This window comes from Myotis daubentonii, chromosome X (assembly GCF_963259705.1).
Source record: "Myotis daubentonii chromosome X, mMyoDau2.1, whole genome shotgun sequence".
NCBI classification, from domain to species: Eukaryota; Metazoa; Chordata; class Mammalia; order Chiroptera; family Vespertilionidae; genus Myotis; species Myotis daubentonii.
In genome coordinates this window covers 117250168-117266738 of record NC_081861.1, presented here as the reverse complement: position 1 = coordinate 117266738, position 16571 = coordinate 117250168, and the positions used below count along the sequence as shown (strand labels likewise).

Genomic DNA, 16571 nt, shown 5'->3' with positions numbered 1-16571 from the left:
TATTTTATTTTTTTTTAAATTTTGTTTTATTGCTTCAAGTATTATAAAGAGTATTACATATGTCTCCTTTTCTTTATACCCTTGACCTTCCCCAGCCTCCCCCACCCCCCAGTGTCTTGTGTCCATTGGTTATGCTTATATACATGCATACAAGTCCTTTGGTTGATCTCTTACCCCTCCCCCCCAACCGTTCCCGGCCTTCCCGCTGTAGTTTGAGAGTCTGTTCTATGCTGCTCTGACCTCTGTATCTATTTTTGTTCATCAGTTTATAATGGTCTTTATTATCCATAAATGAGTGAGATCATGTGGTATTTTTCTTTCTTTGACTGGCTTATTTCACTTAGCATATTGCTCTACAGTTCCATCCATGCTGTTGCAAATGGTAAGAATGGAATAGTATGCTGCTGTAAAAAGAAGGAATTCTTACCATTTGCAACAGCATGGATGGAACTGGAGAGCATCAGTTCATGTTTTTACATATATTACTTTGAATTGTAGAGTGGCGAGAATAAATGCAGAAAAGCTAGGAGAAAGGGTGTCTTGTAACTATGGTGATGACTGCAGTAAACAGAGTCAAGAAATATTTAGGAGGTAAATTGACCCAGCGATGTGTTAAGAGGCTAGTCATCCTGAAAAGGTACTACACTGCTCTGTTGTTGTTTGGGTAGGAGAAAGTATTTAGTTAGATTCTCAAAGCTTTTGGTTTTTTCAGATTGTAGCAACAAAAGGAAAATTATGCAAAGTATTTTATTGTCTTAGAAAAAGTTATTACAATGTTTGATGGTTGAATCTAAGTTGGACTTGGAGAGAGGTGAAGATAGAGGAGCAGTGAAACTAATGGATGGAACACAGATTTGTCAATGGGCAGGAAGTCCTGATAAGTCAAAGAAAGATAATGGGAGGGATATCTAAACAAGTGCACCAATCAAGTACACTAATTAATACACTTCAACCTAGTGCATGTTACCCATAACTCAAGCATTGTCATCTCTCCAAAGCATGTTACTGGTCATGAGATTCCTGAGTAAGAGGATGGAGAATGATAAGTATTAACATTTTACCACTGTTAGCAAGCAAGCAAAGCCAATAACCAGGGAAAGTGAGGAAGTATTTATAACAACATGCTGGCAAGAAGGGACTGTGGAAATTATTGGGACCAAATTCCTCATCTTGCAGCTGAAGAACAAAGTAGTAATCAGAAGCTAACTTATGGAAGAATAAGACTAGAACCTCCATATCCTGACTTCTAGTGCACTTGTCCAATGATTCATCTTTGGTTTCTGGAACTAGAATAAAATTACCCCTTTTCTAGAAAGTCTGTCTCATTTCATTATATCACATAATACATTCTATTTAAAATGCTCATCTTTCTCAACGAGTGCTCTTATACATATATGGCAGAGTGTTTTAACTATTCAAAGTTAGAACATTGAAAAATATCACTGTTATGTTCCACCCTACCACAAAAGGTAATTTGATATTCTGAATTATATGAAGAATGGTTAGAAAAATAATTGACAGTTTCCTTGGTAATTTTTTGCAAAAACTCCTGGGTCTTCCCTTTTTGTAATCCATATTCTTTTCTCTGGAATAATAGAAACCCTTGACCTTTCTTCAATATGCTACCTTTGGCTGTGGATCCATAGAGATCTTTCCTTGAAGTGCTGAACATACAAAAGCAGTACCATTTTATCAAGTTTTTCTTGTTTGGTAGTCATTTTCTTGGTTTGTTATTCATTTCTGTTCATACACCTCTTACTCTCATTTCAAAAACACTTATCATTATCCACTGTATGCCAGACATTTTGCTAGTTATTAAGATCTTGGAGGCAAGCAAGACAAAATCTATGTCTTCCCCACTCAGACCCTAGTGGATAAGACAGAAATATAATGAAAAGGAAAAAAAAATGATCACTGATAGATGATGCTAGTGAACAACCAGTTCTGAAGACTGGTAAAATAGAAACATTTATGATGCATATCCCATATGAACATATACTGGGTACCCAAATAGTGGATGAGTGAACCTTTTTTTGTTTTTTGCATTGAAGTACACCAGCTAATAAATGAAGAAGAAATAGGCAATTACCACATTGCAACTTCTAGCCATTGATCATTAAAAGCTGCACAAATCACACTCATTAAAGAGAAAACAAGACATTATGTACCTCCTAATAATGAAAGACTACACTATCACCTATGAAATAGTCAAACTTCAATATAATCAAAACTGTAGAACTGAACTTTTTAATATAGTAGCCATTAGCCACATCTGACTACTGAGCACTTGAAATGGAGCTACATTGACTTGAGTTCTACTGTAAATTTTTACATTGATCACATGTTGAAATGACAGTTATTGTTCTATAGTTAAGTAAGATGTAATCATTAGAGAAAACTGTGTGAAATGTATAGGGAAACTCTTTGTACTATTTTTGTAACTTACTGTGAATCTATAATTATTTCAAAATAAAAAGTGAAAAAAAGGGATTTAAGAGACACATTCACAAAATGCAAAATGTGTGGACCTGATTTCAATTCTTATTTAAACCAAAAAACAAACAAAACAAAAACCTACTAAAACATTTAAGACATATATGAGAAATGGAAATTTGAATACTGTGTGGATATTTTTTATGATAAAATTATTGATATTTTAAAACTACTATAATAGTACTGTGGTTATGTTTAAAGAGTAAATTATTATGTTTCAGAAATACTTTTTCAAATATTTATGAATAAAAAGATCCATGCCTAAGATTTGCTTGAAAATAATGGAAAGCAAGGCAGAGGTATAGAAGAAGTGGCCATGAATTGATAATTGTTGAAGTCTTGATGGGTATTTATTATAGGATTCTGTCTGATTTTGTGTATTTTCAATATTTTACACAATAAAACATTTTATAAAGCAAGCAAAAGAGAGGAACAATTTCTGAAAGAATATTATTAATGCAGATACTTTTGACATTTAAAACATAATGGCTTGGTTTATTTATAATTGACCCTTGAACTAGAGGAGTAAAAAAGATTCCTATTCAACTTAATTTTAATCAGAACTATTTTTAAAATAATCACTGAATGCTTACTATGTATGTGCAGGAAACTAGGCTTAAAAATGTCTTACCCTCTGTACATCATTCTGCTTCTGAACTGTTGGAAAATCACCCCCAACAGGTGCCTGCCGGCTTAACTCATCATCTTTCAGCTGTAGCCACACCAGAAGTTCTTGAAGAGAAAGGTGCAGACGCTTCCACTGGTCAGAACTGGCTTCCAAATGTGATCTGAAAAATAACAGGAGCAAACTGTATCAGAATATCTAGAAGGGGAATTGATGATTCTAACAATTTCATTAAGTAAGGTACATGGATTGGTTATCTCCATAGTGTATAAACCTATTGTCAACTACAAGGCAATCCTCAATAATAATCTGGTTACCTGCTTTTGAGAGCCATAAAATGGGGATATTTTGATGCAATTTTGAGTGTCAGTGGTTAGCCATATGTTTATTTCCACATGCAGAGTTCTGAGATTTTAGCATGAAATATACACTGAAATGGATTACTTTCCCATAGTGTTGCAGTAATGATTCTTAATGTTCCTGGTAGAAAAAAAATTGGACCCAGTGACTAATATAAACCACTCAGTTTTCATGTGACTCATGTCAGCACTGGAATTCTTTCTGCTTTGAGAAATGGAAAGGTCTCTCCCCACATTCTGACTTTTCCATTTCTACACCCTAGACAGCCTCTTCCATTGACTCCCTCCATCTGGCATCTGTTCCTTTCTGCTCCTCTTCCCATATGCTTCTCCCTTTCCTCTACCCTTCTTTATTCGTGTGCACCTGGGATTTGTTTTCACCAAGTTCCAACATTTTCCGCTTTGTTTCCTTTGTGTAAAATGTACTGAGACAACAACTCATGTGGAAAAGTAAAATCAGACAGTTGTCTGTAAGCCTCCCCCAAACATGAATAATTTAGACAAGACTGTGTTCTTCCCCATCAACTGTATTTAGAACATGTTAATTCATAGAAGCCATTTAAGAAGACACAAGTGTGCTATAAAATCCACATTTCACTTGAGAATGAGAAACTAAATTAATAAAATAAATCATAGTCCAGAAAAACAAAGAAGAAATTTGGAATGTTGGCAAGGCTCCATCCTCGGGTAAAACAAGACTTTTGCTGCATAACTTATATCATCAGCAATTACTAATCAATTCATAAAAACTAATGTTGCCAATAACATAAATATAATATAGTCTCTAATACTGCAAAGATTGAAATGTAAAGCAACCAGGTAGAACAACATTTCCCTTTGCCACTTGGTAACTTCGCCTGACATTTCAAATACAATTCTCCTGCTGGCCCCAGTCAAACAGAATCCCCAAATGGTAACTATCTACTGAAATTAAATTGTTCCAAACTCTCTGAAGCATAATTTGATGACACATAAAAGTCATTAAAATGTGCAAGTACAAATTTGAGGAACTTATACTTCAGAAAATAACTGGGAAAGCATGCAAAGATATATGTAGAGAATGTTATCTGTAGCATCACTCATGATTGACACAAAATAGAAACAACTTTTCAATACTAGGGAACTGGTTAAATATATAATGGTGAATTCATACAAATCTATGCATCCCAAGGCAAATACTTATTAATATGGAAAAGATCACCTTTTTGGTTGCTGAGAAAACAGGTTACAATTAATGTACACAGTCTATTTTCTGAAATGTTTGTACGTGTCTGTGTTTGTGTGCACAAGCTTGACTACGTGTGAAAAAGTTCTGAAATGACTAGTTTAACACTGAGGAGGATTTACAGATGATATATTCATTCATCTATATACTTCTGAAAATTGTCAGAATTTTTTCTGTTATGAGCAATAGAAACATTATGTTGAGAAAAAAATAAAGGCATTTCCATCAGAGAAATTAAACTGTTCAAGACCCTAAGGGCATTCATTATCTAGTAAATAAATCATGAAATACCCCCAAATACGATGAATTAAACATAATAGTGCAGACTGCATATAGTGTAGAGGCACTTATTTTATGTTTCTGGTCCATCCTTCTCCTCGAGTTATCACTTTTCCATGATAAGCCTATGTGAGAATTCCCTATGCAAGATTTTAGCTGTTTAATGGCATGTAATGACTCCTAGTTATAGGGATTCCCTGGGGTGTCTAGAATTTGCAGCTTGAGGGGGAAAGAAATTGTCAAGCAGGACAATCTGAAAGATAGGTAGAGTGCGTCATAGCCCAGACATGGAAAAGCAGCAAATGGGAGAAGAGATACTAATTAAATAAATATGTATTGAGTGCCTCTAAGTCCCAATAAGGCATTAGAAGTAGGGAGAGTGGAAGGTAATGGAGAATAGAAAGATGCCTGCCTGCTTGGCCTCCCTCTAACTGGGAGAGGAAATAAAATACCCCTGTGGGAGAGGTCTACAGGAGGATAAATATGCAGAAGAGCAGGCTGCCTATGGTAGAGCCTCCAGCTGTTGCTTCCTTTACATAAGGCTGTGTCACAACCTCAGTTCTAGATTAGATGGTGCTGACTAATTATGAACAAGTCAGTGAAATCCTTGACATCCCCCAAAACAGAAAAATAATAGCTTTGAGACCCAGGGAATTCAGTTCCAAAGGATCTAAGAGAAACTCCATAGTGTGAGATAGACAGGCTGTTAGGAGCCAGGGACACAGGATGGTCAAGAGATTAACAGATGAGCAGAAGGACCTGGGACCACATATGACAAAAACCTCTTGTGTCTCTGGGTGAGGGGATCTTATTTATCCATAGCTACGGAGTTAGGTAACATTTCAGAATGTTTGATTACCTTAACCATGTTATCAAATGACTATTTCATTCTTTTCCTTGCTAAAAGTGCGAGAGTGAAAGGCAAGAGGTGATAAGAAGACATAAAGGACAGAGGACAAAGGGTTGGAGAGGAGAAAGTGAGTCATATAATGGCTTCTGATTTACAACAACATTTACAAAGATATCCAATCTAAAGCCATGGTTCTCAGATTTTAGTGAGCATAAGAAACATTTGAGTAGCTTGTAAAGTTTGAAGTACAAATTCCTATGTTTCACCTTCAGAATTTCTGTACTCTTAACAAGAACCTTCACCTGTTCGCAGGTAAGCTCCAAGAGCATTCTTCCAGAAAGAATTTCTTAAAGTATTTCCTATATGCGCTAAATATTACTTGTTGGTCTCCACAGGTCAAACGTAGTATATGTCAATGTCATGATTTTGAAGGCGACCAAAATGTAGCAAAAACACTATGAGCTCAGAAAACATTTTTCTTTGGTGATGCTAAGCTCAGGAAATGTTTTCAAGACACATTTCCAGTGCATTTTGAAGGCAGCTACCCTATTTCTATTTTCAAGATGGTATATGAAATATTCCTAAATAATTAACCTATGTTTGTATTTAGAATCTCTTGCTGAAATGATTTCTTTCTATTTTGGTAATCACTTTCCCCCGGTCCTTTTATCCTAGGCTGATAGGGCGGGAAGGAACCTCAGAGATGGTTGTTCAACCTTCTTTTTTGCAAATGTAGAAACTGAGATGCAAAGGTATAAAAACAGCTGCTGAAGCTCATAACTTAAGATATCATATTAAGACACAGGGAAGAGAAATTACAAACTTCTTATATGAAAAAATCCTTAAACTTGGTGATTTTTTAAAAAATATTTTGTTTAAAGTATTACAAATAGTAGTACATATCTCTCCTTTTTTCCCTCATTGACTTTCCCCCAGTCTCCCCTACACCTGGCACATGCCCTCACGGCCCCCAGTGTCTTGAGTCCATTGGTTATGCTTATATGCATGCATACAAGTCCTTCAGTTGATCTCTTACCTCCCCCCCCCCCCAAACTTCCCCAGCCTTCCCACTGTAGTTTGTCAGTCTGTTCGATGCTTCTCTGCCTCTGTATCTATTTTTGTTCATCAGTTTATAATGTTTTTTATATTCCACAAATGAGTGAGATCATGTGGTATTTATCTTTCACTGACTGGCTTATTTAGCTTAGCATAATGCTCTCCAGTTCCATCCATGCTGTTGCAAATGGTAAGAATTCCTTCTTTTTTACAGCAATGTAGTATTCCATTGTGTAGATGTACTACAGTTTTCTAATCCACTCATCTTCTGATGGGCATTTAGGCTGTTTCCAAATCTTAGCTATGGTAAATTGTGCTGCTATGAACATAGGGGTGCATATATCCTTTCTGATTGGTGTTTCTGTTTTCTTGGGATATATTCCTAGAAGTGGGATTACTGGGTCAAGTGGAAGTTCCATTTTTAGTTTTTTGAGAAAATGCCATACTGTCTTCTACAGTGGCTGCAACAGTCTGCATTCCCACCAGCAGTGCACGAGTGTTCCTTTTTCTCCACATCCTCTCCAGCACTTGTCCTTTGTTGATTTGTTGATGATAGCCATTCTGACAGGTGTGAGATGGTACCTCATTGTCATTTTGATTTGCATCTCTCAGATGATTAATGACTTTGAGCATGTTTTCATATGTCTCTTGGCTTTTTAAATGTCCTCTTTCAAAAAATGTCTATTTAGGTCCTTTGCCCATTTTTTTATTGGATTATTCATCTTCCTTTTGTTCAGTTGTATGAGTTCCCTGTAAATGTTGGAGATTAAACCCTTATCAGAGATAATATTGGCAAATACAGTGGGGCCTTGACTTACGAGTGTCCCGACTAATGAGTTTTTGAGATACCAGCTGTCTCTCGGCCGATTTTTTGCATTGAGTTGATAGAGTAATTGGAGTTAACGAGCTCCTTAATGAGCTCCTTAACAAGCTCTGTCTTGGAACGAATTAAACTTGTAAGGCAAGGCCCCACTGTATGTTCTCCAATGCAGTGGGCTTCCTTGTTGTTTTGTTGATGGTTTCTTTTGCTATGCAGAAGCTTTTTATTTTGATGTAGTCCAATTTGTTTATTTTCTCCTTAGTTTCCATTGCCCTAGGAGCTGTATCAGTAAAGATACTGCTACAATAAATGTCTGCTATTTTGCTGCCTATGGCTTCTTCTAATATTTTTATGGTTTCCCATCTTACATTTAAGTCCTTTATCCATTTTGAGTTTATTTTTGTGTATGGTGTAAGTTGGTGATCTAGTTTCATTTTTTTGGCAATTATCTGTCCCATTTTCCCAACACCATTTATTGAAGAGACTGCCTTGACTCCATTGTATGCTCTTGCCTCCTTTGTCAAATATTAATTGAGCATAATGGCTTGTGTTGATTTCTGGGTTCTCTATTCTGTTACACTGGTCTATATGTCTGTTCCAGCATTACATTAGAAAGATTATACATCATGACCCAAGTGGGATTTATCCCGGGGATGCAAGGATGGTACAATATCCGCAAATCAATAAATGTGAGACACCACATAAACAAACTGAGAGATAAAAACCATATAATCAAATCCATTGGTGCAGATAAAGCATTTGACAAAATCCAACACCCTTTCTTGATAAAATCTCTCAGTAAGATGGGAATAAAAGGGTCATACCTCAACATAATAAATGCCTTATATGACAAACCCACAGCCAACATCATACTCAGTGGGCAAAAACTAAAACTATTTCCCCTAAGAACAGAAACAAGACAGGGATGCCCACGCTCACCACTCCTGTTCAACATAGTACAGGAAGTACTAGCCAATGCAATCAGACAATAACAAGAAATAAAATTTATCCAAATTGGAAAAGAAGTAAAACTCTCCTTATTTGCAAATGACAGGATTTTGTACATAGAAAACCCTAAAGACTTGATCAAAAAACTACTGGACTTAATATGAATTCGGCAATGTAGCAAGATACAAAATTAACACCCAGAAGTCTATGGCTTTTCTATACACCAATAATGAACTCACAGAAAGATAAACTAAAAAAGCAATCCCATTTACCATTGTAACAAAAAAAATAAGATACCTAGGAATAAATTTAACCAAGGGGATAAAGGACCTGTACTCAGAAAATTTCAGGACACTGAAAAAAGAGATCGAAGAAGACATGAACAAATGGAAGAATATACCATGTTCATGGATTGGTGGAATAAACATAATTAAAATGTCCATACTACCCAAAGCATCTATAGATTCAATGCAATCCCCATTAAAATACCAATGGCATACTTTACAGACCTAGAACAAACTCTCCAAAAATTCATCTGGAATAAAAAAAGACCCCGAATAGCTACAGCAATCTTGAGAAAGAAGAACAATGTTGGAAGGATCACAATACCAGATATCAAGCTATACTACAAAGCCACTGTTCTCAAAACTGCCTGGTACTGGCATAAACTTAGTGATTTTTAACCCAATGTTTTGGATCTCTGAGCAAAAGGCTTCCTACTAATTGGCAGATGCACTTACCCCTACCTACTCAACACAAAATAACAGAGGAGGTTTGAAGAGGCACTTAGCTTCTATCCATTTTCTATTAATCTTTATTAGTGAAGACAAGTGCTTAGGGGCTACTAGCTTTTAACAAGGCAAGTGCTGATCTTTAATAAGCAGATGATTTCTTCAATTTATAAGGTTTAGGTAAAATGCAGAACATTTAGGTGTGTTGGGATATACCTCTTGTTCTTTAAGGAACTCTGCAGTGTCAGGACTCTAAGAATTATAGGAGTTGCTAAAGTGATTGTTATTTCTCTAGACTCAGATATTTCAAGTGTGATTTAGTTGATTCCTAGTTTGAAATCTTTAATAAAACTTTACTCTGGAAGGCATGTATTCTTAAAGCAAAATGTGTTATATTGAATTCATTTTTCACTTTAACTTTCTTTGTAAAACTAATGATATATCCCTGTATATCTTTGGTACCTTTGTGTATTAAGATAGCACTTTAACATATAGGAAGAAGCCCTGACTGGTTTGGCTCAGTGGATAGAGCGTGGGCCTGCAGACTGAAAGGTCCCAGGTTCGATTCCAGTCAAGGGCATGTACCTTCGTTGCGGGCACATCCCCAATGGGGGGTGTGCAGGAGGCAGCTGATCGATGTTTCTCTCTCATCGATGTTTCTTACTCTCTATCCCTCTCCCTTCTTCTCTGTAAAAAATCAATAAAATATATTTTAAAAATATAGAAAGAAAAGGTAAGAATGCAGAAGTAATAAAGAACCACAAAAATACAATGGGAGCTATGGGGCTTTAAATAAAGAGAGAAAATTAAGCTCAAAGACAAGTAAACCTTTTTTCCAGATGGGCCATTAACTCCAACTTTCAAACATAATTAACATTCTGAGAATAAAAGAAAGAGGGTCAGAGATACTCAATGTCTAAGTTGCATTTTTCTCTCAAAGGTTGAAAGACTGCCTTCTTTTGCTCTTTCTGTGTTCTCCATTATAAAAACTTCTAACTATTCTAACTTCTCATAACAAGCTGTCTCTTGGAGATTTATCGCTACTCTAGACTCTGTAATGTTGGTGTTTTAGCCTCTCAAATTAATGCTCAAAATTTCATAAAGTTATTATTTGTATATAACATTACAAATTTTTCTCCCAAGTATAAAAAGTCACAGAATGTAAATTTTGCTGAAATTGTGTTGACAACATATGCAATTTTCATAATTAATAGTATAAACAATAAATTGGAAAACATAATCTGTTGGTAGATGAAATAAAAATCTTCATACATACTCCTTACGAAAAAATTCATGTGACCAGTTCTCAAAATATTAATATTTTCAAAATTAAGATGTAAGGTATGTGGATATAGATTATTTTAGAATGAGAAACACTTTCTTTGGCTAATTACAATCCTAATGTTGGGTAATGCCATCAATAACTGTGTGTGTATGCATGTGTGTATATGTGCATATGTGTGTATGTATACATGTAAATAAAAGTTTTTCACTTTATTTTGCTCTCACTTAAATCAATTAACATTTCCTTTTGTTTGATGGCACTCAACTATCACTGAGTATTCTCATTATACCTCTTGCACATAATATGTGTGGACAAAATGCAATGGAACAGATAGCATATACTGTCCTTGAACTAATTATGAGATAGTACTATACAATTTCAATTAAAATATTATTTTTCCCCTCAAAGACATCTTACTTACTTCTCCTTATACTGTATTTTTGAACATAATCAGCCATATATATATATATATATATATATATATATATATATATATATATATGAAAAGTTCCATAATTAGCTTAGGTTCATCAGGAGTAATTGCAGAATTAAAACTAATAGAATTGAATAGACCACCCATGTTTCTGGTCAAACCTCCTCATTTCAATGAGGGGGAAGATTGAAGTCTGAAGCAGTTAAGTGACATGCTCAAGCTGCTCAAGATTATACGTTAGGTAGTTAGTAACAGAACCAAAAAAGAAACTAGATTGCCCAACTGCTGGTCCAGGACTCTTTCTGCTCTACTTCAGTGACTCATTTAGAGTTTGGAATTTTTGTATTCATCTATTTAGCTGGAGGCAGCAAGTATTGCCCTCTGAAATAACTCATAAAATTCTTAAAGGGATTTGCCATCAAGTATAAATGAGAATAGCACAGAGAAGACCTGGTGAAGAAACTGTCAGAAAGGAAAATATTCATTATGCTATTTGAGTTAATATTTGAAGAATGAGAGGAGATGGTATTCCAAGTGTGAGGACCAGTGTGAGGAAGGAACTGGGAGACATGGGAAGAACAGAAAAGGGAAGGGTTAGAAGGGGCCTATTAGAAATAGTTGGTAGAGAATGAAGGGTTCACTGGATTCTACTGAGTAAATATAAGCTGTATGAGAGCAATGGTTTTCTTTTGTCTGTTTTGTTCACAGTTTCATCCTCAGTGCCTAGAAGAGTGTCTAATACATAGAAAACAGTAATCATTTGTTGAATGAACAAATAATGAATGAATGATTAAAATATGTGTCCCAACAAGACTGAAATTCTTGAACAAAGGGATAATGTGATATAAACAGTGTCTAAGGAAGAATATTTTTGTAAATGTGTAATGGATGGTCTCAGTATGTAAAGGAACAGAGACAAATATTGCAATATGGAATGACATGATGGAGATTCGAATAAGAATCGTAATCACAGGAAATGAAAACACATGGGGTGCAAGGAAAATAAATGGAGGGGAAAGGACATAATATGGACTTGGATCTGGAAGCACAAGGATACTTTAAAAAAATCTTTATCGTTGAGAATATTACAGATGCCCCCCCCCCTTTTTTTTTTATCTCATTGCTCACTCCATCCAGTTCCTGCCCCATGCCAGGCCTTTACCACCTTATTGTCTGTGTCCATAGGTAGTACATATATACATATAAGTTCTTTGGTTAATCTTTTCCCACCCCCACTCCACCCTTCCCTCTGAGATTCATCAGTCTGTTCCATGTTTCCATGCCTCTGACTCTATTTTATTCATCAGTTTATTTTGTTCATTAAATTTCTTGTTCGTTTACTTTGATTTTTAGGTTCAATTGTTGATTGGTATGTATTTATTATCATTTTATTGTTCATATTTTTTATTTCTCCTCCTCCTCCTCCTCCTCCTCCTCCTCCTTCCTTTTTTAAGAATACCCTTTAGCATTTCATGTAATACTGGTTTGGTGGTGGTGAACTCTTTTAGCATTTTTTTTATAGCTTAGCTGGGTAGAGAATCCTTGGTTGTAAGTCCTTGCCATACATCACTTTGAATACTTTTTGCCCCTCTCTTCTGGCCTTCAAAGTTTCTGTTGAGAAGTCAGCTGACAGTCATATAAGCACTTCCTCCAGTGATGGTGAATCTTTTGAGCTTGGCGTGTCAGCATTTTGAAAATCCCTAACTTAACTCTGGTGCCGTGTCACATATAGAAAATTTTTTTGATATTTGCAACCATAGTAAAACAAAGACTTATATTTTTGATATTTATTTTATATATTTAAATGCCATTTAACAAAGAAAAGTCAACCAAAAAAATGAGTTCGCGTGTCACCTCTGACACGTGTGTCATAGGTTCGCCATCACTGTCCTAGCCTATAGGTAACTAGCTGCTTTTCTATTGCTGCTTTTAAGATTCTCTCTTTGTTGTTAAGTCTTGGCATTTTAATTATGATGTGTCTTGCTGTGGGCCTCTTTGGTTTTTTTTTGTTTGGGACTCTCTGCACTTCTTGGACTTGTAAGTCTATTTCTTTCACCAGGTAGGATAAGTTTGCTGTCAGTATTTCTTCAAATACATTTTCTTTTCTTTTGAATAATGATCTGGGGGATTATTATTATTATTATTATTATTATTATTATTATTTGGTTAATACTCACTGGAGGACATTTTTCCATTGATTTCTAGAGAGAGTGGAAGGGAGGGGGAGAATCAGACAGAGAGAAACATCAATGTAAGAGAGATTGGTTGCCTTCCACATGCATCCCAACCAGGGCAGGGGATCAAGCCTGTAATGGAGGTATGTGCCCTTGGCCAGAATAAAAAAAGGGATCCTTTAGTACACAGGCTGATACTCTTATTGGTTGAGGCAAACCAGCTAGGGCTCAAACACTTTTCAATATCTTGCTCTCTCTCTTCTCCATCCGGCACCCACATAATGTAAATGTTGGTACACTTGAAGTTGTCCCAGAAGCTCCTTACACTATTTTCATATTTTGGGGGTTCTTTTTCCTTTTTGTTCTTCTGATTGTGTGTGTTATCCTTCCTCATATTCCAAATTGTTGATTTGATTCTCAGAATCCTCTACTCTACTGTTGAATCTGTGTAAATTGTTCTTTATTTCAGTTAGTTTATGCTTAATTTCTGACTGGTCCTTTTTCATATCTTTGACATTCTCACCACTAAGATCCTTTAAAATCTCACTAAATCTCTTGAAGTTCTCATTAAGATCCTTGAGCTATCTTATATAACCATTGTTTTGAACTCTGTATCCAGTAGTTTGCTTGCTTCTATTTATTTCATTTGTGACATGTTTCTTTGTCTCCGTATTTTGGCTGCTTCCCTGTGTTTGTTTCTATGTATTAGGTAGAGTGGCCTAGTGTAGTAGGTGTCCTGTAGGTCCCAGTGGCTAAGCCTTCCCAATCACCTCAGCTGGGCATGCTAGGTACACCCCTGTGTGGGCTGTGTGCACAGTCTTATAGTTGAGCCTTAATTGCAGTTTGAATCACTGGGAGGAATTGACCTCTAGGCTAATTGGCTGTGAGGACCAGCTGTGAATACAGTGGAAGAGCTGCTGTTCACGAGACACCCCTATGGAGCAGGACTTATTTTAGTGGGGCTTTGTTGCTCACTGAGTCTTCCCCTTGAGTGTGTCACTTGTGGATATGTAGAGTTGTTATCTGCTGTGATCTGAAGCTGTAAACCAGGTGCAATGGCTCTGGTGCCTCCTAGGAGGTACAAACTCAGCCACTGCCTGGGACCACCAAGCAGGAGCTACAGAGCAATCTTCAGATGGCTGATACTTGTGTTGGGCTTGGAAGTGCCCAAGAGAGGCCCAGCTGTGAAGCAAGGCAGGCTGCTGCTAGTTCTGGGTCTTTGTCCTCTTATTGATAGGTTTGGGGCACACTCATACCAGCTGCTGCTTGTTTGAGAGATTTCAGGAAAATCTGAAGCCTGAGCCAGGACAGGCCATTCATATGGAAAAGCCGCTGCAAACAGCTTGGTGGAACTACAAATTTGATGGGGCAGGGTTTCAGGGAATCATCAGGGTGGAACAACAGTGTGAGCCAGGCTGAGGGAAACTCAAAAATGTCTGCCAGTCAGCTCTGTGATGGGGGAGGGGGGTCTCAACACAGGAGCAATCACCCTTGTGAACATCCCTGTCTGGGAGAAAGCTACCCCTGCGTTCTTGGTCTGCTGCCAAACAATCCAGTTTCTTCCCATACATCCATGGTTCCCCCAAAGCTACCACCCAGCACTGGAGCTCAAAGGAAGCAGGACCATGTAAGTTCATTCACTGGCCCTTTAAGAGGGACTGCCTGGGTCTCCAGCAGTGTCACTGTCACTCAGCCACAATCCCCAATGGTTTTTACAACCCAAGGTTACAGGGACTTCTCTTCCCAGCTCTGGAACCCTGTCCTGGGGGGGGGTCTGGTGTGGAGCTGGGACCCCTTGTTCCTCATGGGAGGCCTCTGCAGTGGAAATATCCCTCCTGATTAAAAACATCACATGTGGGTATTCGACCAGCCTGTTTTGTGCCTCCACCCCCTTCTACCAGTCTTGATGTGCTTTCTTCTTTACTTCTCTAGTTACAGGACTTACATTTAGCCAGATTTCTGGCGGTTCTGAATGATGACTGTCCTGTATTTTAGTTGTAATTTTGATGTGGTTGTGGGAAGCAGTGAGTACTGGTGTTTACCTATGCCACCATCTTGGTTCTCCTTCAAAGATACCTTTTATAAGCCAATAAAAGTCAAAGGAAAACTTCAAAATTATTTTAATTCAAACTCAAAATTCTTATCATTAGTAATGGACACCTGTGAAATCAAGCATTAATGGTTTTACAAATTGAATTATGAAACTGGCTTCAGAATTCCTTATAAAACAATGAACCATCTGTAAACTTTTAGGGTATATATTATAGCTTGGGCAAACACAGGGCTATTTTTTTCAAGATATCTTTGGAACTATTTTTTAATTGTGGTGACTTTTCACTAAAAAATAATGCCGATGGAGTAACTTACTGGATTCACAATGCAAGCTTCTAAGTGTTGGTAATGGCTCTGAATCTTACTCTTCCAGAGTTATCTAACCCTATTTCATAACCATCCCTAATTACTACCCTACTATGCTTCTCTCAAATGCACTCTGCTACTCTGTATGGATTGACTAATGCCCTTATTTCAACAAAGTGTCAGGAAATAAACTGAATTACTTTGATGTAAAGAATTATTTCTTTGCTTTTTACAAGTGATCATTTATTACACATCTTGTATTATCAGAGAGACATATTTAAAAGCCAAAACCCCTGATCTGAATATTTAAATTATAGAATTTGCAACACCTTAGATAAGCTAAGGTAACTGTTTTCTACTTGATTAATGATAGTAAGAATTAAACTGTGGTAGCTGGCATATGGAAATTGCTGAGAATGAAGAGCCCATATTTTGGCTGACATGCTGTTTGCCGCTTTCAATTCTCCTTTTATTTCATCAAGTTCACATGAAGGAGAGAAAACACACTGAGTGATGTTCAGAACAGTTATAGCACCTTTCTTTTTCTATCCTGCAAAAAGAATAACTTCCTCTTCTTTTTAAATATATTTTTATTGATTTCAGAGAGGAAGGGAGAGGGAGAGAGAGAGATAGAAACAACAGTGATGATAGAGAATCATTGATTGGCTGCCTCCTGCACAACCCCTACTGGGGATCAAGCCTGCAACCTGGTCATGTGCCCTTGACTGGAATCAAACCCAGGACCCTTCAGTATGCAGGCCAATGCTCTATCCACTGAGCCAAACCGGCTAGGGCTAACTTCCTCTTCTTTACTTTATCTGCCTGCCAGTATCTTTTCCATCTCACATGTTTCATTCCTTTTTAATGACAGATATTATATAAGTGGCCTTTGTTATTACATATACTGACTTGTCTTAGAGTTTAAGCTGTAGAAA

At 36.8% G+C, this 16571-nt stretch overlaps 1 protein-coding gene across 5 annotated transcripts in view; it reads right to left on the bottom strand.

The window, feature by feature from the left end:
- The window catches only part of DMD (dystrophin), a 2282236-nt gene that overhangs the window by 438028 nt on the left and 1827637 nt on the right, over positions 1-16571 (bottom strand). For all 5 annotated transcript variants that reach the window (XM_059679269.1, XM_059679268.1, XM_059679270.1 and 2 more), the window contains one exon: positions 3125-3281. In XM_059679269.1, coding sequence (XP_059535252.1) covers positions 3125-3281 — 157 coding nt within the window. The remainder of the gene's footprint in view (positions 1-3124; positions 3282-16571) is intronic.